At 43.2% G+C, this 27,493-nt stretch overlaps 1 protein-coding gene across 4 annotated transcripts in view; it reads right to left on the bottom strand.

Annotated features, from left to right (window-relative positions):
* Shisa6 (shisa family member 6) overlaps positions 1-27,493 on the bottom strand; it is a 287,849-nt gene that overhangs the window by 158,566 nt on the left and 101,790 nt on the right. For 2 of the 4 annotated variants that reach the window (XM_038328982.1, XM_038328983.1), the window contains exon 3: positions 394-489. The exons of the other annotated variants lie outside the window; for them this stretch is intronic. In XM_038328982.1, the coding sequence (XP_038184910.1) occupies positions 394-489 (96 nt within the window). The remainder of the gene's footprint in view (positions 1-393; positions 490-27,493) is intronic. 4 annotated transcript variants of the gene reach the window in all.

The raw sequence follows: 27,493 nt of genomic DNA, 5'->3' as shown, positions 1-27,493 counted from the left end.
AGAACATTGACATTGGGTATACGACAGGGGTTTTGCAAGGGAAAAGGGGATAAGGGAATAACAGCCCAGAGACAAACACACAGTTTACAAGTACCGCATCCATTGGTAGCATTTCCCACCATGCTGCCTGTGGTTCCCCTCTCATGGGGAGCCACCAGCATTTGTGTCCCTGTCATGTACAGAGTGGGATGGGTGTCTCTTGGAGGTCTGTTACCATCTAAAGTCATAAATGTGACCACCTGGTCATCTCTGTGCCCAGGACATGCTGCCATGGAATAACCCCGCATGTTCCTGATTCTAGTAAGCCTCGGAACTCCACACCATCTTCACACTTCAGACTGGGGTTCCCTAGGCAAACCTCTGTATTTTAGTAAAAAATTGTTTCCACTGTACCCTTCGTGTGTCCTCTTCCTAACGTGACAAATCCAGATGAGATGAAGTTATGGAGATCTGGTCCTCCACTTCGGTAAGCATCCTTCCCATAATGCCCTGCAAGAAGATGGGCAGAATTACCTGACACAGCCATGACAGCAACACAGAAGACAATCACAGCTCCATCTTGCCCAGCAATGGTGGTGAGCTTATATTCAAACCAGCAGCTAAGCCATAAGGTCAAATATATATTATAATAAATATAATATATACATATATATTACTGAGAATATATTGCTGTAAATATAGACATATGTGCACATACATTATACATACACATCTTATGTGTCTATATATTGCTATGTGACAAAGACTTATGCCACATTGAAAGTAGAAGAAGAAAGGGAGACGCGTGATTTGATTGTGACATTTCTGAGTGACCACAAAGTACACTAGAATGTTACTTTATAGATGGTCCTCAACTTACGGTGGGGTTGCACCCTGAATCAACCCATGGCAAGTTGAAGCATCTAAAGTTGAAAATGCGGAACACTGTAGCTTGGCAACACAGCACAACAGAGTGTCAGCTGTTTCTGCTGTGACCACAGCTGCCAGGCTGCTATTGCTCATGGACACTGCTCAGCATCACTAAGGATACCATACTGCATCTTGGAAGCCCAACAAGAGATGAAAATACCAAATGTAAAAGTATGGCTACTGACGGTGTACCATCACGAAGTCCATCAAGTCAGACAATGAACCAACGGGAGGACCACTGTACTTGTCCCACCATCCTTTCTTAAACTTAACAGGTTTCGAGGAAACAATACATTATACACAATAATAGGGCTGTAAAAATTCAAGTCAGTGCATTGCAAAAAGATATTAAAACGTTGAACGAAAACACACAGATAGAGGCTGGAAGGATGGTTCAGTGGTTAAGAGCACTTGTCTGCCCCCACACAGTTAACAAGCATTTGTAATCCAGAGAGTCTGACACCCTCTCCTGGCCTCTGTGGCCACTGCACACTGTAGTATATAAACATACATGCAAGCGAAATATCCATACACATAAAAATAAACAAAGAAAATTAAAATCTTCAACAACAACAACAACAAAAACACTGTAAACAGAAGACGCACAGATACTCTCAGCTCCCTTGGAGAAACTGGAGCATGGGTTTACCCAATGCCTCCTTCGAACATTTCTGTATTTCCCAAGTTTTTTTTCTATAACTACTAGGTTGTTTGTCATTGTTGCCTTGTATCTTTGTTTTATCCCTTCCAGAGCATGGAGGAATGGGCCTGATGGCAGCTTCTCTACCTCTCCCTCCCTCCCCCCTCTCTCTCTTTCTCTCTCTCTCTCTCTGTGTGTCTGTGTCTGTGTGTCTGTGTGTGTATCTATGAATCATGCACAACCTGTGGGACCACAGACTAGCAACTTAAGAGAAATCCAGCAGCACTGAGCTGGCAGGTAGAATGGTGGCCATAAAACACTGGCAAGATCTTTATGTTTTCCTTTCTTGACTCCCTGCAATAAAACTGTATCCCCTAATGGGCAAAATACAGACATATGCATTGAGGTAAGGAAAAGACAAGGGCAGGTTGAGGACTGTGGGAGAAGAAATTTAGAGAGAAAGGAATAAATATTCTACTTCTGACGTTCAAATGGGAATCTATGATGCGCTTGAAACCTGAGCATTGTAAACACCGTAAAGCACAAAGCCTTCCCGGTACCATCCTCAATGCACACACAAGGATAGAAGCAAGTCGCTAGGCATTCATACTGCCACAGTGTGGATTATACATTGAACTTGTAATATATAAAGTTAAAAGGTTTCTGAAAATGAGATATTAAATATGACAACAGCATTATAAAATTTCAAGCAAGTGCATTAAAAAGCAGGAAATGATTGAAAGAAAACACACAAGTATCTTGTCAGCTGAGAGCTAATTATTTCTCTTTTCAACTAGTCATTCGTTTGGAAGTTGTTTATTCTATAGTGAACACACAATTCTCTAATACAAACACAAAAATAAATAACTAGGAAAAAAACATACCCCATGTCAATAAAACAAAATTCATATTTCTTATCAAGCCATGTTCAACACAGGGTAACTTCAGAATCACGTGGAACTTTAAATTGCTCAGATGCCCAGACAAACTTCAGACTTTCTGACACAGTCAATGAAGCAGGGTTATTTTAAACAAGCCCTTTTGGTTTCTAATGAATGACCAGTGCTGAGAACTGCTTCCCCAACAACCCAAGATGGGGGATTTATGTGAACAGGAAAAGTTGATGACCCCTTGTGGGGGGTGACCATTTAAATGCTATTTATATTGAGGGCTCCATCACTCTTCCTCTGGAAGGTGAAATCTGTCCTCAGTTTCTTCCTTATCCCAGTTCCCAAATCTGAGTGTGCATCAGAATACTAGAAGCACTTTAAATAGATAGACATGAGACAGGATTCAAGAGTTGGCAAATTCTCTCAAGGGCCCCAGGTCAGGGCTAACAAAACCATGAGACTCCTGCCACTGATTTCCTTGACCCTGAAACACATTACATCATTCGTTCTTCAGCTTTCCACAAGGGAGGTACTTGTTGGAAACTGTGGAAACAATTCATAGTTCCATGGCATCGTCAGCCCCCAATGAAAGGCTTCTGCCAAAATCTCAAGCTATGTGACAGCTGCTAGCAGCTGGAGACATCATCTTTCTCAAGAGGAAGAGGAATGCATGGATGGTGCATGCTATCAACCAAAGGAGCACAAGGACCCCTCTTTGGCAACAAGCACCATTGTGGTTCCCCCATCCCATCACAGAAGATTGAAAAGGAAGTAACAACCCAGAGCACTCATAAATGTGGACCTCATTAATTCAGAAGCTGTGATGCATCCTGCAGAAATTTGGGCTGGTTTATTTTCGTGCTCCTTATAAATAAAAATTTTGATAAACAAATCAATACTGAGGAAGATGGCCCATAAAACAAAGCCTTGCTGTTTACAAATCATTCTTATCTGTCAGATGAACAGGTCCCTCGGGACTAAGCATTGCTCTAGTGTTCCAGGGCTCTGCTTGCCTGAAAGGGAACTGAAGCTTCTGGATCGCTTGCTGCAGCCAGGCAGGGGGACAGAGACTCTGCAAGCATGGCTTCTGAGACAAAAAGAGGTAACCTTTTAGAGTATCTTAGAGTTTGCTCAGATTCCTTTTTGCAGAAAAATCATTTTGATCAATACTGCCTGCAAGTCCTTTATTTATGTTTATTATTTTAACACTACCTCTCAATTTTATTGGTGGAAAAACTGAGGCCAACGGGCAAAAGCTTGGAGATGCCTAAGCTTGCATTAGTCCTTTGACGGTTAATACTATGTGCATTCTACTATGGATATCTGGCTTTGCCAGTGCCTCGTAAGAACCCAGGTTCCTGGAACTAGTCAGCTGTGGATCTTCAATCCCACCCAGGTCTGGAGCTTTTCAATTCCAAAATCATTCCGCAGCCCTCGCCCCACTGGCTTCTCTGAAGTACAGCTGTGACTTTTCTCCAAGACAAACAGTGAAAATGTAAGGATGAAAATTCTCGGTGGTAGCATACAAGTTCATGGGATCCTGCGTGGGAGAGAAAAGTAAATGGTACTGATAGCTAATGAGGCAGGGGCAGGAGCATTGTACAGGATGAAAAAAATTCTGGGGTCAGTTCAGACTGCAGAATTTTGACTTAAGCAAATCAAAAAGCAATGTGGAAACCAATCCCACAGACTCCTTCTTTGTCTGTCTTATAACAGGGTCTCATAATGGAGCCCAGTTTGGGCTCAAAGTTCCTAGACTCCCACATCAGCCTACCTACTGCTAGAAATAAAGGTGCGCATCACCATCCCAGCTCCTCTGTGATCTTGAAAGGCATCTCTAAGGACAGACTTTTGGAAATTAGCCTATGACGTTGAGATGGAAAGCAAGGTGACTGCTTCCACCTTGGTTTGCTCGAGGGTTCTCCAACTTGAGCAAGCACCCAACTCCCCAGGACAGCGCAAAGATCACTGGGCTCCAGCCCTACAATCTCCTAGGTGGGAGGGGAGCCCCGTAGCTCTATTCCCGACAAGTTCTTGAGTGTGATGATCAATCCCCACTGTCAACTAGACTCAGAATCACCCTAAAGATTGGTGAGACACGCCTCTGGGTGTGACAATGAGGATGTGTCCAGAGAGAATTAAGTTATGGGAAGGACTCACCCTAAATGTGGGTGGTTCCATACCATATCTGAGCATCTGGAAGGACTGGATGTGGTCAAAGGAGGCAAAATGTGGCAAGCTGAGTTGCATCGCCCTCTCCTTCCTGGCCCACTGTGATGTGCACAGACCTGCTGTCATGCCTCACCCACCTTGGACAGAATCCTCTAGACGGATCCACTCTCTGTCATCTATCTGGCCACAGCAACAAGAAGAGTGGCCAAACACCAGATAATACACTATGTCTCAAAGACCGTATCCTGCAACTATTATATTGGGACGAGTGACAGTCAGTCTTCAGCTGGACCCAGAGACAAGTCCAGAATGACATAAAAGTCTCTGCATCAACAAGGGAAGAAGGGTTGGTAAGAAGAGAAGCCCCATGCAGGTGGACAATCAGAAAAGAGGAGTCAGTGTCTCTTCTGTGCCATAATGATGCACAGAGCTGATGGACTGATGCTACGAAAGATAGGAGAGGGTACCAGCAATTTCACAGGATGTCACTCAACCAATCCTCTCCTCCATCCTGTAGAAACAGACATCGATCTCTGCCTATCTGTCAGCTACCAGAGCCAGAGGACAAGGGAGTGCAGGCTTTCTCCGAGCAAACTAGAATCACAGAGAAGCAATCATGACTGTCGGGGCTAGAGGTGGAAGTAAGCAAGATCTTTGTGAAGTATCCTGGCCAAGAAGAGCTAGAGTCCCTGTGTCACAGGACAGGAAAACATACAGTCTTAGCCAGGAGTAAGGGGGCGCCAGGCTTCAGAGCATGCACGCTACCACCTGCTGAATGCAACAGAGCGGAAGAGCCTTGAGATGACATCTTGACCCCGGGTGCTACCCCGAGCCCTCATCTGAACTATTGACAGCTTCCTACAAAGCACAAACATTTAGTTCCATCTCACTCTCTACCCAGGCTGTCTTCCGGTTTTGACTTCAGAACTCCCATGACCTTCTCAAATCTCTCCAGGAGCCATGCGTCAGAGATAGGACAAAGGGGAAACTGTTACCAGGCAGGGGTCTTTTAAAGCAGAGAGGTCCTAGACTGGACTCCTGGACTCGGGCTGTCCTGCTGGCTCCCTAAAGAAAAGGTTAGACGGATGTCATCCTGTAAAGGAGAGTTGCTGCAAGAAACAGGTGGGGAAAATGGGATAGTACCCAAATGGTGACTTTTATAAAACTCAACGGAATTTTGCATCTGCGAAACTGCATCAGCAGCCGTGAGACGGAAACAAACCAATCAAAACCGGTTGCCTGCTGCATTCCTGGACCAGACTGGATCGAGAGGGAAACTGGTGATGTAGTATCCTAGGAGATATGCACGCTGCACACTAAGTGAGAAGGACAAAGGGATGGACACTGGTAGGACACGGCAGACACTCCAGGATCCGAAATCCATGTCAAGTAAGACTCCCTGAGGAGGGACAGAAGGGACAGTTCAGGAGCAATAATTAAAAGTTAATTGTTTGTTGTTTTTCCTGAGCAGATGGAAGACTTCAGTCTTTATATCCAGAGAAAGAATCAAGTCTTCAACTACCTAGTAGAAGGAATCAATATCTAAATATAGCCTGATGAAATGCCATTTAAAGTTAAGAAAAAAGTTCAATACAACCTCATAAAACATGAAATCTATAGGAAGCGAAGCCACCCTCCTAATAATGTTGGTGAGGCTTTTAAAAAGGCTCAGTACTTTAAGGGCATTTACAGACAAGCAGGGTTTGGTTCCCGGCACTCAAAAGTACCTTCACCTCCAGCTCTAGGGAATCCAGCACCCTCCTCTGGCCTCCGCAGGCATCTATACTCACATGAACATATAAACACATACATATAATTTTTGTTTTTAGAAATGATTCAGGACTCACCCCTTTGTTCCTGGGACAACATACTGGCAGAGGCACACATTCACCTAGAACTCAGCTGACACTTTATTTCAAACCCATCTAAGTCAAAGGGACGCAACAATAGAACCCATTTCCTGGGTTTGGAGGTTAAAGGCATTAATATACACAATGCACAGCTTTCAGAATACTAATGTTAGACCTTTTTAAAAATTTGCTAATATTTTGTAATAAAGATGTTTTGGTTCCCTTTGCCACTTCAAAATTCACTGGAATAATAAGAGGAAGAGGTCATAGTAAAATTAATCAAAAACATGCAGGATTTTTGTTAAACAGAGATAGAACATTTGGGAAAATATCCTACAGATAAAAGCACATATAAAGATACACAGAGCAATCAATTCAAAGAGGACCAAGAACCTAAAGATACAATATTAATCCTAAGAATTGTTAGATGAGAATATAGCATAATGTATATATAGGGTTCTAAACTAGAGAAGAAATTACAGAACACTTTAATCATGATACATCAAAAGTAATCATAAAACTATATATCCAAGGCTAGCAGATGCACAGGTATTAAAACCAAGATAACACAAATATCTTGAAAGCAATAAAAGAGAAAACAATCCAAATAAGAAAACCCAAAAAAAAAAAAGCGAATAGGCAGTTGCCAGAGGAGAAAACCCGATGGACTGATACACATGAAGCAGTGTTCAGTCCCACAAGTAATCAGTGAAATTCAAATTAAAACTATAATGAAGTATCATTTCACATCCAGTAGACAGGCAAACATATCAAAGCCTATATGAAGTCCAAGATTTCTGCCTTGAGACCTTCTGGAAGAAAAATCAGTAACGCTGTCTTGAAAAGACCTGTTTCGGTGGCTATCACAGAATCAGTGACTCTTTGCAGCTGTTTACCATAGACCAGCCTTTATGAGCTCACCAGCAGGGATGCGTAAGCATGTTCAATGCAACCTTGTTTGTCCTTGAGACAAGCAGGGGCTCCTCCATCCTACCCAGGGATGTAGTATTGGAATGGAATTCTGCAACAGTATAAAATGAAACAAGTGGAAGCTCACTGACACTAGATGTCAGCATGGATGGCCGCTGCTACAATGCTGAGCGCGCGTGCGCGCACACACACATACACACACACACACACACACACACCTAAGGAAAAGCAGGGTGGCATGACAGGGAAGGAAGTTTTGAAATATGCAATATCATGTCTGATATTGTTCGAGGGCATGGGCATGCATAAGGTTATACAAATATGAAGACATTCAGCTAAAATTTAAATATATGTTTCAAGGTAACAGTTACTTTTGCAGTAAGAACATGAAAGTAGTTGAGAAAGGCTATAGGAATTGATCCTGCGTTCTGTGTCTTACACTGAGACACTGGATATGTGTCTGACCATTAAATAATTCTGTTTGGTTTACTTATCTGTTCATTTAGTTGAGATAGGATCTTGCTATGCATCCCAGGATGGCTTGAATTCATAATCTTCCTGCTTCGGCCACCCTGCCCCCACCCTATAATTGAAGGTTATATACTGCTATGTTCAGTTAAAATGGTTCTTTTTCCCAGTTATGTTCTTCATGTACATTTTTGTTTGTTTGTTTGAGGACATAACTGCTTCAAAGTATGGTTAGGTTTTTATTGTAGATATGAGGGAGAATATAGCCAGAGGTGTCTGGAAGGGTGGAGCAGAGAGAGAAAATAGTACAGCAAACATGGCCTAGACTGGGCCATGAGAGCCAAGAGGAGAAAGTGGGTGAGAGAGGAAGATAAAAATAATGGATAGTCAAACTAGTAGTGTTATATGGAAATGAGAAGCTGGGGGAGGGCATCCCATCAGCTAGAGAAGTTTAGGGTTGGATGAGAAGCGCTGAGAAGAGCCAGGAGACCAGCATGAACTCTGTAACAGGTACTTGTGATGCTGAGTAAGCCTGAAAGCCAGCATGAACTTTGGTCAACTAATAGGTGCCACAGATAGCCATTTGTCTGGGGTTTCTTTAGGACCTGACAATCTCTAAATGATTTCTTATTTTATTTGCTTATAGATGTAATAGGATTATAGGTACTGTGTAGATAGATAGATAGATGATAGATAGATAGATAGATAGATAGATAGATAGATAGATAGATAGATGATAGATAAAAGGGACAGAAAGACAAGTATTGAATGAATAAATACTTTTTAATGGTTGATAGAATTATTAGTTTGCTTGGTTAAACTATTCTTATTTGATAACTTACTATGTTGTCAATTTTTTTCAAGAACTAAGACAGCAGAGAATGTCCAGTTTTAAGACTACCCATAAGTACCTGCTGGGAAATAATCTGCCAACAAAAGGCAAGCCATAGGATTTCTAAAACCCTGGCTGCATGTGTTTCTAATCTTCAACCAGCCTTGGAATCCTAAAATTCCCTAAGGAAAGTCTGGTAAAGCAGACTGCACAGTTTTAAACATTTGCAGAATTATCCTTATGGGCAGCAGTAGGGCTAAAGGATCCTGGAGCTGCCTTGGCAAAACTGGCGAGCAAACACAGAGAGTAGCCGTGGGGACAGAGTGAGAGCTCTCCAGCTTTGGAGCCTGCTTGCAATGCAGAGCATGCACTTAGAGCTCACATGGAGCGGAGCTCTGAGCAGCAGAGAGACAGCCCGAAGGACACTGAGGGCCAGAGTCACAGACACACACAAAGCTGAAACGCCTCCGTGCAAAACTGTGCCCCAGACCACAGAGGGAGCACACAGAAAACCCCGGCAGATGTTATTGCACGGGGTAAACGGCTGGCCCTGGCTTACACACAGTTGAATCGCATCACTGGCACACCAGCTACAAAAGTGGACATCAACTAGAAACAGACAATTGTTCCCACTTGCTCTTGACCCCACATGAGAAAGGATGCAAAAACACTTTAAAGGCCAATGGATATATAAAACCATTACTAACTGTAACTCTTAATTATGGAAATCCAAAACAAATATGATAAATATTTTTTGTTTGTTTGTTTGATTTTGGCTTTTGGCTTTGTTTGGTTTGATGAGTTTTGTTTATTTGTTTTATTTTTTATTTATTTTGGTTTTTTGAGACAGAGTTTCCCTATAGCTTTGGAGCCTGTCCTGGAACTAGCTCTTGTAGACCAGGCTGGCCTTGAACTCACAGAGATCCACCTGCCTCTGCTTCCCAAGTGCTGGTATTAAAAGTGTGCGCCACCACCACCACCTGACTTTTATTTATTATTATTATTTTTTTAAAGACAGGGTCTCTCTACATAGCCCTGGCTATCCTGAGACTTGCTCTGTAGACCAGGCTGGCCTCAAACTCAGAAATCTGTCTGTCTCTTGTCTCCCAAGTGCTGGGATTTAAGATGTGCACCACCAGGCTTGGCCTTATAATGTATCTTGTAAACGAAACAATTTCACAAAACCTAGGAATTCCACAATGACAAGGAAGTTACTCCATGGAACAATCCCTCTTGGCTTGTTGTCCTACTGCTGGGAATTTTTTCTACTTCCTTGCTTTCCAATTTTTCCAAAAGCTATGAACCAGAGTAAATAATACAGGGCTGACTGCAAAACTTTTGCCAGGAACAACTACACAAAAGAATGATACAGAGTGGTATGTGCTAATGGCAAAGATTTCCAAGGTGTAGGAAAAAGAAGAGAAGAAGGAGGAGGAAGAAAAGGAAGAGGAAGAAGAGGTGAAAGAGGCGGCCACAGTGAGACACAAAACAATGTCTCAGTCTGGTCCCTTTTATATAAAGAATAATTAGAAGTTATACAATGACAATATCAGCAGACCCATTGCAAGTAAGATGTTTTATGCAAGCAACATATTTTTTCTGGTAATAAACTTGCTTACAGCACTCATTCCTTTGGGAGAGGGCTTGGGATGAAAAGGAGATGCTTAACTTTGATTTTTCTAACTTACTGTTTGAATTTTTAAACACGTGCGTGTGCTCCGCTTACTTTTCACCATATTTAGAGTATGTGAGAGCCGGGAAGAGGGGTTAGACTCAGTATTTTCCCCTCTTCTTTAGCAAAAAAATAAAAAATAAATAAAAAATAAGCCCAATACAAGGCATTCTATAAACAGAAGGGCCCAGAAAGCAAGACACTTTTCCTCATGTAGATGACAGATACTGACACCCATCTTACAGGTACAGTGGATGTCCCACACTAATAATCTCTCCATGAATGGTCACAGGCTTTTTTTCCTGCTGGATCTCTGGAGTTCCTTCCATATCCCATGAGTCTCAGCCTATAAGGGAGACGCTGGGAACCTGGAGACTATGCTTTCTCAGGTAGCCACTTTCTGATGAGCAACCCAGGGGGTTTCCAATCCGGTTCTAACAAGGTGAACTGAAGTAGGACTGTTCTGTTCGCCTGTAGATTATTTCTAACAGGTAACTACTGGAAGTGCCCTACCTTATTTCATGTGCTACTTGCTCACACAAGAATATAGTACCCTGTACTCCAGCACCCACAAGGAAGCACCACTACTGTGAAAAACCTCCACCCCAGGTCTTCCCTCTGCCTAGGCTGGATGTAGCCTTGGGAGATGACATGAAAATGAGGTATCTACAACTCTGAGCACTCTGAATAAAAAATAATAAATAAATAAATAAATAAATAAATAAATAAATAAATAAATAAAATAAAAAACCTAGACTGTAGGACACACTCATGGACAGAGAAGGAAGAATATAAACCCAGAGCAGTAAGCAGGGAGCATTTTCAAGGTCACAGAAAGTCTTGGGCTCAACCTTATCAGGATGAAACCTTTCACCCTACAGGGCAGTACTGATATCATCAGATAGAAGCGGGGAGGGTCCAAGAGGCTAAAACCCAGCTCAATAACCAGCCAACAAGGGATGGTCTTCCAGAAAGTAACTCATATTTATTAGTTCAAATAAAGGCTTCCTTAGTTATCAGTGTTTTGAAACAAAACCCAAATAAACCAAAACATAAGTATGTTTTGTATACGCATCTCAAGCTGTGGCAAAAGACAAAGAAAGAGCAGAACATGGTCAAGGGCAAATTCGAGGTCAACTTCATCCATGGTACAGGAGATTTTACCAGTCTCTCTTGAATGCTATATATTCTTAGGGATGAGTTTTGTAGGTTGGGAGGGGGGAGTTGTTAATGTATTACACAGTCTGGCTAAGTGTGGTAACAAACTCAATTATTCAGCAGATTGGGGCAGGAGGACTACAAGTTCAAGGACAGCTTTGGCTATAGACCAAGTTCAAGGTCAACACAGACAACCTGGTAAGACTGTGTGACTGGAGTTATAGATCACCCTAACATATACAGGACCCTGTGTTCAACCTTTAGCACTGGGGAGTGGAGGGAAAGGAAAAGAAAAAAAATATTTAAAATGCGCTATAAAAACAAAACTTTGGAAGTCATGTCTTTTGCATATCCTAAGTATTTAACAAGGGAAAGAGTGGGAGGATGGTTTGGAGGTGGCAATATTAATCTTCAGAAATTTGAGAAGGTCTAAACTCTTTATCTAGTTCCTGCCTTTAAGGCAGAATCAGAGGACTCAGAGGGAGCTGAACTATAACCACGGTGTGTCTGAGGTCACCTTTTCTAGGCTCTGTATTGATGGATGAGGAAAGTGGTGTGTGTGGGGGCGGTGGGGGTCAGGCCAAAGTCACGGAGATCAGACTGCTGGCCTCTGCCTTCCAAGACCAGCACTCTTTCCAACTCCCTTACACAGCCTCCAGTCTGCCCCGTGGGGGAGGAAATGTCATTAAAGCTTATTTCTACTCCAGGGGACCCCAGCGCACCATTTATTCTTCTCTTCCGTTATATGTTGGCTGCGATCCCCTTGGAAGGTAGCCCAGCAAAACCAAATCCCCGTCTTCGACTGCAATCAGAATCTCAGAGCTGTCTCATTGTCTTAAGCAGGACTCTGGCCAAGAGCAGTCCTGAAGAAGACCAGCAGAGGAGGTGGAGGATACAGGAGCTCTCTGCAGGAAAAGCAGCTCTTTCTTTAACTGCTCCAAATATCTTGCAAGGTCAAGGAGGTTAGGGCAGACCTCAGAGCTCTACTAAGAACTGAGTGGATTGAAGAGGTCCCTCTTGTGATTACCCACTGATGGGCAGTTCCCCAGTCCCAGGGAGACTAAGTCATGTTTCTGCAAAACTCCTGTGTCTCCTCCAAGTACATCCAAATTCATGGGGCTTTGTGAAGGCATCCTGAGAAACTGTCGCCACCTTGTGCAATTCAGATCATGTGCCATGGTGCGAAGACAGCACTTCTGACTGCAGGAAAATCTTTCTGCTTTTCTCTATTTTGCAGATGAAGAAATGGTCTTGGAGAGGTGATATAGTTATCAAAGTCAGAATGGCTATTCAGTGATTTAGGAGAGAGGCATGGCTCTCTACTCTGAGGGCTCTTGTCATTTACCATGGTTCCAGGGAAGCTAAGCCCGGGGTACCAACTAACTCCAGACAGAGCATAAGATCACAGGCTTCCAATCTATCCATCTGACTCTGACACCAGCTCAGCTCTGGGCAAAGCACTCATGTTTCCTGAGCCTTAGTTTTTCTTGCTGGTGAATAGGAACGTGCCCACCTCAGAAGGTTGTGATGAAGATTAAGGAAATGCATTCGTGCGTATAATGCACAGAACACTCACCAGAGACGATTATTGTCCCCATTACTATGGGAAAAATGTTCTTCAAGGATACTGAATATTTTGAAATGCCCCAGGGAGAAACACAGGAAGATACTTTGGATTCGAGCTTCTGCAATATCTCAGGGAACTCTTCCTTCTACCTCTCAACCTCTGTGAGAATGTTCTATCCCTTCCTGGTTGAACGAACTCATTCAAATGCACACTGAAGTGATTTAGAAAAGGGAGACTAGGAAGATGCTGAACCCTGGCCCATCTCTCATCTAAAAGGCAATGAGTGTCTCATATCTGCCTGCCCTGGTACCGTGTGGCCTTGAGTCTTTCATCTTGGTCATGAGATGTGTGGAGGGGGACCACTGTTCTGGGGACATAGCATTGCTTAGAAACTGCCAGAGACTGATACTGTATGGTCTACACGTTATTCTTCTGTAGGGCATCTATCTTGATATCTATTGGTTTTAGTTCCTTGGACAAATGGGTCATATGAGAGTCTTGGGGTTTAATTAAAGAGGCCTTTACTGGTCCACTTATGTTTGAGGCACCCTACCTACTCTCAGATATGCAGGAGAGACCATCCTGATGTGGACAAAACAGAGCAGAAATAAGAGGAACAATTTAGGAACTATACCATTTCTAGACTTAAACCTCTAAGAAACACCAATTTGGGTTATGGACTAATGGCAGTGGTCCATACTAATAGTTACTCAGTCCTGTACATCAATCCATCCCTCTCACCCAGCAGAAACACCGTGATAATGCCCTACCAGCTGCACTGGGAAGCCATGGGACTTCAGGCCAGCTGTTTCCTCATCTGTAAGAAGATGAGTTAGACAACTTAATGACAGTTTGAAGTAACTAAATTAACCAACACATATAAATTGATTAAGACCGTAACTAGACATGCTAATGCAATAAGTGATTGCCATTGCCATTCAAATCTAAGCGAGTGAGTCTGGCAGGAAAAAAAAATGACACCTAGTGCTAAGGACTGTCACAAAACATTTGGGATAGACCTATGTGTGGGTGGTGGTGGGGGCTGGGAACTCACGCTGGTCATCTGGAATAATATCTCAGCTCCTTTCCTTATTAACTGTGTGATTTAAGACAGGTCACTTGAAGTTCTAGTTCAATTCATCAGTCATACATTCGAAAAAATGAAGAAAATGTAGAGCCTTGCCCATCAGATGGTTGAAAGGATTAGGGAGTAGATCACATGAAGTGTGCATACGTGAAGAATGGGCCTAGATCTGTGAAGGCCTGTATTTGTCATCAACTCTGTGTCTTCCTGGCATCTCCCAGAGGTGAGAACCATAAGTCAAAGCACCCCCCCCCACACACACACACACTGTTCCCAGACTTTGTACAGTATTACCTGGTTTGTTGACTAGTTTTTATGTCAACTTGACGCAAGCTAGAGTCACTGGAGAGGACAGAGCCTCTTCCCTGATTTGAGAAAGTTGAGAAAGATGTATCCACAAGACTGGACTGTAGGCAAGCATGTAGGAAATTTTCTTAATTAGTGATCAATGAGGGAGGGAGGGCCCAGTCTATTGTGAGTGGCATCACTGTTGAGTGGGTGGGCTTGGGTTCTGTAAGAAAACAGTCTGAGCAAGTCATGTGGAATAAATCAGTAAGCAGCACTCCTCCATGATCTCTGCATCAGCCCCTGCCTCCAGGTTCTGCCCTAGTTGACTTCTTGTCCTGACTTCCTTCAGTGAGGAAAGGTGCTGTGGAAGTGTAAGCCAAACGACCCTTTCCTCCCCGTGCTGTCTGTGGTACTTCACCACAGCACTAGCGACCTTATCTAGGACTTATCTGCTCCTTATCTGCTCCTGAGACCTCCAGCACTTCCTGCTTTCTGCGCCCTTCAACCTATGACCTTGCCTTATATCTCCCCGAAGAAGTCTGAGCGGGTGTGAAGGAGCTGCTGTTTACAGGATGTTTTCATTCATGCCTTCCTCTCTGTCTTTCCTGCTTTTGGATGGGAAGTGAACTGGTCTTGTTCCTGTCACAGCCTAACACGCCTCCCCTTTCATCTCCTCAGAGGAACCCAGAGTTATCATCCTCTGTCTCAGCCATCGATTTCTCCCCTCAACGAACTTATCCACAGTAGATTTTATCCTCTGCCTCTAAACCTTAAGTGAAATTTCATCTTTATCCCACACCCCCTCTCCCAGCCACTGCTTCATTTCTCTGCCACCCTTCACAGTGAAATTTGTCAAACACTGCTAATTCCATCTGTCCACCTCTCCACCTGTTAGCATAAGCTTTTTCAGTAATGAATGAAGAACCTCCGTTATTACATCAGCAGAAGTTCTGTTTACAGTTAAGATCAGACTCACGGGTATGGGGACTGGGATTTCAATTACGATTCTGAGAGATGCTTTGTGTTGAATACATCTCCAAAGGCTCAGGCATTGGAAATCTAATCCCTAAATTTATATGTTGATGTACAGAGTGGGGAACTTGAGGGGTAAGGAAGGTAAGAGGTCTCTACTCTCCTCACGAGGTGTCCTCAGCCATGATGACACAGTACCTAGCTCTCATTAGATACAGCCCTGTGATCTTGATTCCCAACCACTAGAGCTACAAAGAGGAAACTTCTTTATAAGTTATCCAATTGCAGGCATTTTGATATAGGACTAGAAGATGAACCAAGACAGTTCATAGCAGTCCAAGGCAGGCTTCATCCTTTCAACAGTTCCCAGGTAGTTTCTCCCCGCCTTCCTCATAAGCATCACACCAGCCAAGATCCGGAATCATCTCTACTTCTTACCCTCCCTGTAGTTAGCAAACACTTTCAGGACTGCAAAGTCATTTCGGCGCCATTGTCTTCTAGCTCTCTGGTCTGCTACCTGTCAACGCCACAAGCACCACACTTCAGGTAAACTTACTGCCATCGGCTTGTGACGTTTGTGACACAGGTCAAGTCACCTAAATAGCAGCATCAGGTCACACTGTGTATGACGCACCCAATCTTCCAGGGCTGCATATTCCAAACACTAGAATTCTATTCACTATATGCCACTGCCCTGCTGGCTTTTCTTCACTAATTCCAACTTCCTCACTCCTCAATACAGGCACCTCAAAGGATCTGCCCTCCCAGCATGCCCTGCTCAGATCTGTCTTACAGTCTTTGGCATTTGCAGTTCCCTCTACCTGGAACTAACACACTCATTGTCTCTCTCAAATTAATTCTTTAAGGGTTTCAAACACACATGCTTCACTCATATTTATTACTTCCAGCTCTTCCTGGATCCACCCATATTTCCTTATTCAGCCAATGTCGCGATGACCCCTTTTAAAGTCCCCAAGGCCATTTTGTGCAGCCCCAAATATTCTTGGAGGTATGTTCTTTCACTGGGGATTACCTGACTTACCAGGGTCTACACTCTTAGAGGAAACTGACCCTCCCTTTTCCAGAAGCTAACAATAGCAAATCTCTTCAGGTTAAGGGTGGGATTTTGGGTGCGCATCCCCTCTCTATGCTGGGATGTGGTCTGGCTTGGCCTCGCACAGATCTTGTGTGTGCTGTCATGAGTTCAGAGCTGTTCTGCTGTGTCCAGAAGATGGTTCCTTATTATCATCCACTGCCTCTAGCGTTTACAGTCTTTCTGTCTCCTCTTCTGCAGGGCTTTTAACCACAGTGAAATACTCCTACACACATGGAGATACCAAACCTTGATGGAGATACAGAGCAAATGGAAGTCTTCGCACACTGCTGCTGGGAACATAAGATGATAAATCCTTTGCAAAGCTTTGTGTATGGTAGATAAAATATTCCTGCTCTATACCCCAACAATTCCACACCAAAGTATTTACTCAAGAAATATGAGTGTATGCTCAATCGTGTTAAAGAATATATTTGTTACAGCCATATTTATAACAGTGAAAGAACAGAAGTGTTCTGTTCTCAACAAATACAGATTGAATAAGTACATTCTAGCATGTGGACAAAATACATTTCTTCACAAAGTATAAACTATTAGCAGATACAATAACATGAATGAATCCCAAAGAAGCTGAAAATCCAAATACAAAAGAGCATATACAATATGATTCCATTCATATATTGGCTAAGTCAAGCTCTTTTGAAAGGGACCCCCAAAAAACAGAAAGGCTACTTGATGATGACAGAAGTCAGAATGGTGGTTATCTTAAATTTAGAATATAAATGGCCATGAAGGAATCTTACTGAGTGATAGAAATGTCCTGTATTTGTTGGATATGTATGGACAGGCAGATACATGACAGATTTAGGTAAATATTCTATTGAATATTTAGGATTAATACTTTACACACAAAATATGTTTCTATATTTCTAAATTTTTCTTGGACTCAATTCAAATGAAGACAGATATAATATTCTTAGTATTCTAGCCCAAAATGTTTACATTTAGTTAGATTGATAACCCACAGGCCATCAAAGCTACAAGGGCTCTTAGAACAAGCCAATATTTATCCCCGTATTAGCAAAAAAAAATGAGAAAAAGAAGTCAGGACAGAGGATGTGAATTATAAAACATGGTGTTCAAAGGAAACCAGGCTAGTGTAAAGCAGCCTACTGCTTCGACATTGCTCAGAGGATCTGCCTTCCCTGCTCTCCTGCACCGAGATTTAGGGTGTGACCATTGAGAGTTAGTATTCTGACAATGGACAGCTCAGCAAACTTCCTTCATACGAAAGAAAATCCACAGTGAAGCCAGCCAGAGAGAGATGCAGAAAGGCTCCCATACAGGAGAAATAGCAGGTAGATGGGGCTCTGAACAGGGGCTCCAGCTCTGCCTCTAATAAAGCCGTAATAGCTGAGATGCTATGTGGGTGAGAAACTGGGGAGAGACTCCAAAGGCGTATGGACAGTCCAAACCAGCCAGCAGACAGTATTAATCTCCACAAGCTGGCTTGAAGGCATCTATTTTCCCAAGAAACTCGGTGCAACGGGTGAAGAGAGTTTAAGGCTCAAAACTCCTTCAAAAACATAAGTAAAAAGTGTTCTCAGTGAAGGATAAAGTCAGGCTGAATCCAGACAACGTGCAGTAAGTCTCCGGGTTTAGGAGCCCTCTGATCCACGGGGAAGGGCCTCATATTAAGAAGTGGTAATCACTCTGGCTGGAGCACTCGGCTGCAGGCATCATATCAAATCTCATTTAATTGAAATTCTGAAACCACCTCGAATTGCACGCATTAATTATCCCCACATGGCACGTAAGAAAGTAAAGTTCTTCTCATTTGAGATCATTTGTCTAAAACTACACAGTGAGTAAGGTAAGTCTTGGGGATTTGAGCAAAGCTTGTTTCACGCCAAAGCCTGTGGCTTTTCAGACTGTCATGGGAAATAAAGATGTCCTATACTGCAGGAAAGTGGGATTAGTGAAGCCACGAGGCAGGAGGCCGACAGAGGTCAGGTTCCAAAAAAAAAAAAAAAAAAAAAAAAAGTGGGCCGGGAAGAAGGATGTGGGACCGAGATTTAAGCTCAACAGTGCAAAGTGGAAAGATTACAGCACGTGGAGGAACACAAAGCCTGGGCTGGAGCAACTGCTGAGAACCCCCAGGGAGCTACCGCATATGGCTGCCAGTCTGTTCCAGTCAGAGTGTAGAGTGAGAAAACGCCCGAACCTAGAGGCTGTAAGCAACGTCCTCTGTGAGAAGGGACAGCCTGTGTAGCCTTCTCTATGGCAGCGGGTCCTGCTTCCTGGCCCCGTAGGTCTGACGTCCTCGGTGTACAAGGAACAAACTGCACCCATTCAGCCACCCCGCATCTAACCCAACACCATGCACACGGTGATCAGAGGCTGCCTGTGGAGTTAATTAATTAACGACTTGGGGTTGCTTGTTCACAGCTGATCTGAGTCATGGCACTGCTACTGTCTCTTAAGTCACCACATAACCATCTCAGTTCTCTAAGCCCCTTTGATTCCTCAGCCATTTGGCTAGATGTGGAGCTCAGGGGAAGAGAGTGTGCTTATCAGGCATGAGGCTATGGGTTCGAGACCCCAGCACCACAGAGACAAAAATTAAAAAACGTATTTAGGGGTACAAAGGGAACCAAATATTCCTTTAGTCACTTGCTCAGCAGAACGCTGAGTGAAGATTAATTTTGTACTTCCTTTGTTTAATGACAGAGAGAATCAAATCTTCAGGGCCCATGCCATCTTTATAAAGAAGACATTAGGGGTCGGAGAGACAGCTTGGCAGTGCAGCTCACTGGTTGCTCTTGCAGAGCAAGGGAAGACCTGGCACTGTCACTCCTCACGGCCATCTCTGACTCCAGTTCCAGGGAATCAGATGCCCTCTGCACACCTCCTTGTGTATGCAGCACACATACATTTATACATGCATAATACATATAGACATACATGCATTCAGGTAAAACATTCAAACACACAAAACAAAATAAACTTAAAAACTTGAAAATAATTGACTTTTTATTCAAAAATAGCTAGAAAATATTATAACATGTAATTTCTCTTCAAACTAATGATTTATTAGTTTCAGAAGAATTCTTATGAAAACAATGTATATGTGAAGTAAAAAAAATAAAAACTTCATCAACAGCTATGTGGAATGAGGCAGAAGAGATAAGTCTGCAGTTAAGAGTACTAGCTGCTCTTACAGAGGACTGGGGCTCAGCTCACAGCTACCTCCAACTCCAGTCCCAAGGGATTCGACATTCTCTTCTGACCTTCGTGGGCCCTGCACTCCCATCACACGGTGAACTGACATATGCAAAGAACGCTAACATACACACACACACACACACACACACACACACACACATAAAATAAAAATAAATTTATAAAAGTTGATGTGAAAAAAAACTAATGTAAAAAAGAAGTTATTCTGAAGAGAATGTAGCAAGGTCTTGCACCAAGGAGCATGTACTATAAAAAGCAGAACAGTAGAGGGACAAGAATAGATAATTGGAACAAATAGGAAAAGTCAGGAAAGAGACGCTGGTCAGCTCAAGAATGAAGACAGGATAAAGATATCACTGAGGCAAACAGAAGAAAGAAAGAAAAAGAACAGGGTACAAAATTCAAACAGGCATAAGGGAATATTGAGTTATATTAAACTTCATCTTATTTTCCTTCCAGATTCAAAACTAAGAGTTTGTAAGACTATATGAGAAATAATCTCAAGGTCCCTGTTAAGACACTTCAAAATCATATAGAATCCACATATCTGTGAAATTATAGATCATGTAAAAGTCAGAAGTCCTGGACCAGAAAAGAAAGAGTTGGGGGGGGGAGAGAGAGAGAGAGAGAGAGAGAGAGAGAGAGAGAGAGAGAGAGAGAGAGGATCAATGGCTAGCCAGCATGCCATTTTCCCAGCTGATTCCTCTCTGCTTCCTCAGCCCCATCATCATGGGGCTCTATGTCACTGAATAAACTTCCTTTACCTGAAGAATTTTTAGGTAATCTGTCTTTTTCACCAAAATACAAGAGTATAATATATGATATTAGCTAAATCATGTTCTGTACAATCGAGACTTTAATATAAAAAAGGAGGCAGAAGATATTTATAAATATCTTCCTACTTTTTGGTAAGAGACATCCAATCTGAGATCAAAGGAGGAAGAAATAAAAGAATGAATAGGTCCCATTTTACAAAAATAATTTTAGATTTTAGAATATTATATAAACACCACAAGCATGGCCCATGTGCATAACATTATTGACATTATAGTGGTCAAAGGGTGGAGTGACCAAAGCATTCACTCGTGGATGAGAGCAGAAAAAAAAATGTGATGTGGATATACAACAGAATATTATTCTGTCTTACAAGGAAGAGAAGTCTTGTCACATGGTACAACACGGATGAAAGTTGAGGACACTGGAGTCAATGAAATAATCTAAAACAAACAACAACAACAACAAAAAGACACATACTCTATTGATCCCACTCAGCTATCCAGAGAAGACCAATGTAGAGAGACATAAAGAAGAATGATGCTGGTCGGGAACTGGAGAGTAGAAGTGGCATCATTGTTTAATGGGTCCACAGTTTCAGTTTTTCAAGATGAAAATTTTCTGGAGATCCGCTGTACACCAATTAGAGCAGGCGACATTATTGAACAATCTATACCTAAACGTGATTGAGAGGGTAAATTTTGTGTTACATGTACATCACCAAAATTGTACATCTAAGAGCTAATCTTTATATATATGTTCCTACAGATAAGAGAAAAGCTTCCTTGGGGACCATCTGATCTACAGACAGGAAGGAAGATAAGCTGCACAGTATCTCTTTAGGGTACCTGACGGAGGAGTAATTAGAGTGTTCAAACATGCACACCCTTTGACGCAGTAATTCCACTCCTAGCAAGGGAATTCCCCTCTATCCAAGGGAAATAATTACAGACCTAGCAGAGATTTATGTGCAGTGATTGCCAGCACAGCATTATTTATAATAATATAAAACTAGACCAAGCTGAATTTGATCAACAAGAGAATGACTGAATAAATTATGTTATATGTGAAGGGTGGATGCCATGCAGTCATTTGCTGGGAGTTTATTCTATAATGTGTTAATGCCAGGAGAAAGACTCAAAAAGTACTATTAAGTAAACAAAATGTTTACAATAAATATATAATGTGATTACATTTTTGAAAACACAGGGAGAGATACGTGTAGGCCAGGAGGAGAGTGTAACAGTTGTTCTCAAGACGCTGGCTATATGGGATATGAGCAATTTTCTACACTCTTCTGTGTTTCCTAGATGTTTCTCAACAGACAAGTATCTTTTCTACAATGAGAAGTATTTCACATTGGGAACAGGGTACATTTGATGGGAACGGGTAATTCATTGCTAAGCAAAGGCAAGTGGGAGTTTTGACAAGAGTCCACTAGGGCAAGGCCTTCTCTCACCAGCACAGGCTCAGTAACCTGTGCAGTCCCCTGCTGGCTTTTTGCAGTCATCTCTTGGTCTAGAAAGAACAATGATGAAGGGGTGAGGCTTGAGGAGTTGCTCTTTGTCCGAACTCCCTTCACCTAGAAAAGCTGTTTTTTGGCTACCATGCCAGTCCCCATACCACATTTAAATGACAGAAAAACCACTGACACCAGACTGCAGCTCACCTAGCAGGGACTTCACTGAGTGTGAAAGGGACACCATGAGATCTGGGTTCCAGAAGTGAGGGCTGGTGTCCTGAATCAACCAGGAATGTTGCACGGTTCCTTCCCTAAAGACTATCCACCTAGACGCAGGGTCAGGACCTGCAGAGGCCAGGCAGACAGACAGCCACAGAGGCTGTGACAGCCAGTCATCGAGAAAAGCCTCCCAGTTCTGTTGTTCACCTCCCGCTCTGCTGTTCATTTGGGAAAGACTTAGCCATTAACACTCTCATCTACTCGGTGTGAACTTTAAATAAGATGTTCCAGTGGAGTGGGTAGAGGAAGCTACTTTGCTGCAACTGGGGAGAGGATGCTTGCATCTGCTGAACGGCAGCTCAGGGAGCTAGCTTCATGCAAGTGAGACAGAGCGTCCGGGAGAGCCCCAAGGAGACTAGCTGAAGGCAGCTGCCTTCACACGGGCTGATGGAGCTGGTCCGGGCAAACTGCATGCTCTCTCTAATTCAGACTGTCTAGACTGGTGCTTGAGGCTCTAAGCACCCAACTGGGGCCAGGGGGTTATACATCAACAGGAAAGAGAGGCGGTTGCTGTTAGTCTGCTCATTAGTCCAATCTTACAGCACATGGGAACAACACATTCTATAACTTATCTGTGGGTCTGATGTCCATACAGAAATTTCTCCACATGCAAAAAAACATTGCACCAGTTAATAGACACACATCAGCTATGTGGACATCCTGTTTGTCTGCTAACAATAGCTGGTATGTGTTCACTACTCTGATCTCCGCTGTCACGCTGCTCCTGGGAAAACATGGTATACTCCGTATATGTGTTTTGATGCTGTGTGCAAATGCCATGGAGCATTCACCAGTTGTGGTAGTTTGAATGTTAAGCAAGCTACCACAATGAAATGTTTTCCTTTCTAAGCATTGTTGGGGTCACGGTGTTTCTTCACGGCAATAAAAACCCTAACTAAGACACCAGTCATCGGGCAGATTATGCTGGAGATGAAAAAGGACATATGCTGATTCTTGCCCCTATGTCCCTTTGTTTCCAGCCCCAAAGACCTACTATCTGCCTCTTGTCTCTGCTTTGGGCTCTGGGAGAAAAAAAAAAATGATTGTTTTGTTTAGTTTGGAGCAGTTATTATAGCCCTCCATGGGACTAACTCTTAACTGTATTCTAGTAATGCAACACACTGCTTCACAAGGCACTGGTGAGTAATAACAGATTTTAACAATCACTAGCATCTAGTACCACAAGATATTAGAATAATATCTGGTGTGAGTATGTGTGTGTGTGTGTGTGTGTGGTGCATGTGAGTTCATGTACACAGAACTGGGAATTAAACCTCAGGCTTCATACATTCTATTATTTTTCCCTTCCTACCCTTCATCCTGAAGTGATTCTTCTAGAGTGAGAGCATAGATATGGCGAAATAGCGGAGAACTGCAGTCACACCTGGGAGGACCCATAAGGAAGTCGCAGAGCAGGCTGTAAGAGAGAAGGAAGGTTGTACGCATGCTCACACCAACAGCAGTCAGCATCACAGGCAGGAACAGTCTTCCGATGTGGCTGCAACAGTTGCCCACTGCCACCATCAATTCAAATGCCAAGGGACCCACAGAGCTGAAAGGTTAAGCGAATAAAAGAGCCACCATGAAGCCATCATCATTAGCCCCAGAAGATATACAGGGTCCAGTTGTGTGCAAGTTAGGGTTCCTCGCCTCCCCCTAGTTCCTCACCACTGTGTAGTGGCCAGAATGGGTTTTATTTTCAACATGCCTAAATAAAAATACTGACAGGGAAGCAGGCCCTGGCTTCGCAGTTTATGAAGACACTTACTACCCCATCTGGTGAAGACACGTCTCAGAATGATGAGCGAGAGCGTTTGTCTGTTACCCAGGGGCTGAAGGTAGGCAGAGCTGACCCAGGCCACGGACTCTGCCTTCTCTCGGGTCCTGGTACAGGTCTGGAATATGGCTCTCAGTTAGCTCTCCTGGGGAGGCTGCAACGACAAGTTTCACCTCCAGTGTGCAAAACTAAGTGTGACGCCATGGAATCATCAGAAAGAATTGGTACTTACTGGGCTATAACAGCCTGCCTAGTCATCCCACGTTATGAAGTGGGACCAGAGAGACATCTTCTCTTTCCCGTTCTGCTCCAAATCATGACCTTGCTTGCTTCTCAGAAAAACTGGCTGCTAGGACTTTTGAAGCCAGTTTGATGATTGGACATATTCACATCTGAACGCTCAACGGCATGTGGACAGAGAAGCAGCAAGCTTCCAGGACCGTTTCATTTAAAAATGGCCATTCTGTTTCCGGAGAGAGAACAAATGGGGAAATCACTGGGAGAGTATGGTGGGGGGTGGGGAGTGCCGACCCATGCTCACAAACAAGGCTCAGACCATCTGGTCCCATTAGCAGCTGTACCCTCTGAACTACACCCAGTGGACAGAGACACAGCTGCCTGGGCTGATGTCTGAGCTCCTCCAGGCATCTCCAGTCTCTAGGTGCCCCAGGCTTTCCATGTGACCTCGAAGGCATTGCCAGCACAGCTGAAATGTGTCTCATTACTGTGCTTCCATCTGCTCTACGCAGCCCCTAGCTGACAGAGTACAGAAAAGGACAGGAGGTGGGTGGGTCCCAGCGTGGTGGGCATCCTTGTTAATAAGAGAAGAGATCCAGGCACTCCCACACTACACTGGGATGTGTAGGCATGAGTGTACCTCAAGTGGGCTCCTTGGAGCAGCAGCCTGATGATCACAGGTCTCTGTTGGAAATGCACCTTAGTCCCTTAGCCCTGCTGAATCAGAACCTGCATTTGAATAAAAATCCCTGGTGGTTTTCCTGTGCACTAGGATTTGAGAGACATTAGTGTAGGGTTCTGATTCTGATTTTGCATTCACAGGGGACATCTGTCAACATCTGTAGGCATTTTCGGTTGTTCCAACTGGGGAGGGAGGAGGTGTATGATGTCCTAGAATAAAAGTCAGAGCAATTGACCAAGATCTGACAATAAACAGTCCGTTACAAAACAAGAGTACTCAGTTCAAAAATGCCCAGCAGGCTGAGGCAGAGACACTCAGCAACAGAAATCAAAGGAAGAGTTTACTGAGATCCATGCCTCTCTTCCTCATAGTTCAACTGAAATTATTTAAACATGAGTTTCTACAGCATGCCCAGGACAACTCTATAAACAGATGTCTTCTTCCAGCGTGCAATCCCAGAAGGCAGGGATGATGGCTTCCATTGCAGAGCAACATTAAAATCTAAATTACGAACAGAAAAATTACATTTCTTTGATTCCTCAAAGCATCCCTTCATTTTGTCCGGTTTACCAAGGTGCCCTCTGTGGCCACCATTCCCTGGGACCATGGGCATACCTGTCAGTCTTCCCAGAGCCGGAAGGAGATTGTCTTCTTCTCTCCTCATTGAGTTGTTTTGAAATGCACCGTTAATACTAGGGTCACACTCGTATGCAACAGCAAGCCAGAAAGTGTTCCTCCTAGCTGTCATTTTGTATCTGCTGATGAACCTTCCTAGCATCCTTTCCTCCCTGCCTTCGATAATCACGAATCTACTCTATGCTTCTCAGAGATCAGCCTGTTAGATTCCACAACCCAGATAGATCGTATGGCCTCTGCCATTGCAGGATTGGCTTATTTCACCACAGATAATGCTCTTTGCTTCATCCACAAATGAAAGGGGCACATCATTTTTAGAGATGAATAGTCTTCCACTGTATATACACACCACATCTGTTTCCCTTATCCATTCGTCTGTTGATAACTCGAGCTTTATCGCGCTAAGTCTCGCTGATTCCTCCATCTTATATCTCAGCCCCGTCCCCTTCCTTAAGTCCACTGCCAGTCATCTCTCGCAGGACAATTCAAGTCCCCTGATTGCTATTTTTCAGCTTTCGTTCCATTATTCTCTTCACTCAATCACTGTAGAATGATCAAAGCAATCTTTCTGGCACATAAATGAGGTCATGTCATTCTCTGACTCAAAATCCCTTAATGGTTTCCTGCTGACTGAAGGGTAGAAGTTGAACTCCTTAACACAGCATTAACTACCCTGCCTTCTCCTCCTGACACACCTGACTTTTGGATTTCTAAATACCAAATTATGTGATGTCTCCAAAATCATTTTTCTTGGATGTCTCAGCATAATACCCTACGTTTTTCCTGGTAGATGCAGTCCCCCGTGTGCGTACTCGATAAGACCCTCCTCATCATTCAAGCTTCAAATCTCAGGCCCCTACCTCTTCTATGCAACCTTACCCAAAGTCTTCCCACGAACAGAATTCTGCTGTTTCTGTCATTTCTAAAGCAACAACTTTGATCAAGGTTCATTACAGCTGTCTGCACAACTCTATTTCTTTTAGACTCTGAGGCTCATGAGGATAAAAAATGTGCCTTCTCTTCCCGGTGCTTCTGCACCCTGGCAAATATCCAAGCATATAGCAGTAGCTCGGTGAATAATTATTGAACGAAAATGGTAATATCAAGGGGAATAAAAGGAACCAAAGCGGCTTCTCCTATGGTCACACAATGACAAACTGTGTAGTACAGGGATCCGTGATGGTCCATGGGATTCTGAACCTGGAATTGGGTTATTAAGTGGGCAAAGACTGAAGAGGTAAGTCAGAAAGAGTCATTTGCTTAAAGTAGGAGATACATTTGAGTCCTCGGCAGACATAGTCTGTCCATCAAAAAGCCAGACAGGAGGAAACAAGCAGAAGCAGAAAATCAGAAATGAGGCAGTAGATATTTTTTTTAAAAAAAGATGGTTTATTTTATTTTCATTTAATGGGTATGGACTTTTTGCCTACAAGTATGTTTATGAACTGGTGCCATGCCTATTGAAGCCAGGGGAGGGTATCAGATCCCCCCTGGGACTCTATCTACAAATGGTTGTCATGCAATACTGGGAACTGAAGCCTCCTGCTCCCAGCTCCATGTACCCCAACTCAGTTTTCTGGGAGAACAGACAGTGTTATTAACCACTGAGCTACCTCTCCAGCCCAGAAGTAGCTCTATGCAAGATCTCCTTAGAGGTCAAAGGTAAAAGGCCTAAAGTCAGAAGAGAAAAATAGTTGGGGAGAGAGATGGAGGGGGTAAATATTGAAGATAAGGAACTTGGTAAAAAAATATCATTTCAGTTGTTGGACAGAGAAAGGAAACTCTGGGAGGTAGGATCTGCTAAAAGGTCAGGATAAAATGGACAGGATGTTAGGGTATTCCTGGTGGGAGATCAAGGAGGAGAACGTCAACAGTAGGAACACTGCCAACCTCAAATAGAAGAGGGCAAATAGGTTA

Source organism: Arvicola amphibius, chromosome 4 (assembly GCF_903992535.2).
Source record: "Arvicola amphibius chromosome 4, mArvAmp1.2, whole genome shotgun sequence".
Lineage (NCBI taxonomy): Eukaryota > Metazoa > Chordata > Mammalia > Rodentia > Cricetidae > Arvicola > Arvicola amphibius.
The sequence above is the reverse complement of the archived record's forward strand: the minus strand, read 5'-3'. Positions and strand labels throughout refer to the sequence as shown.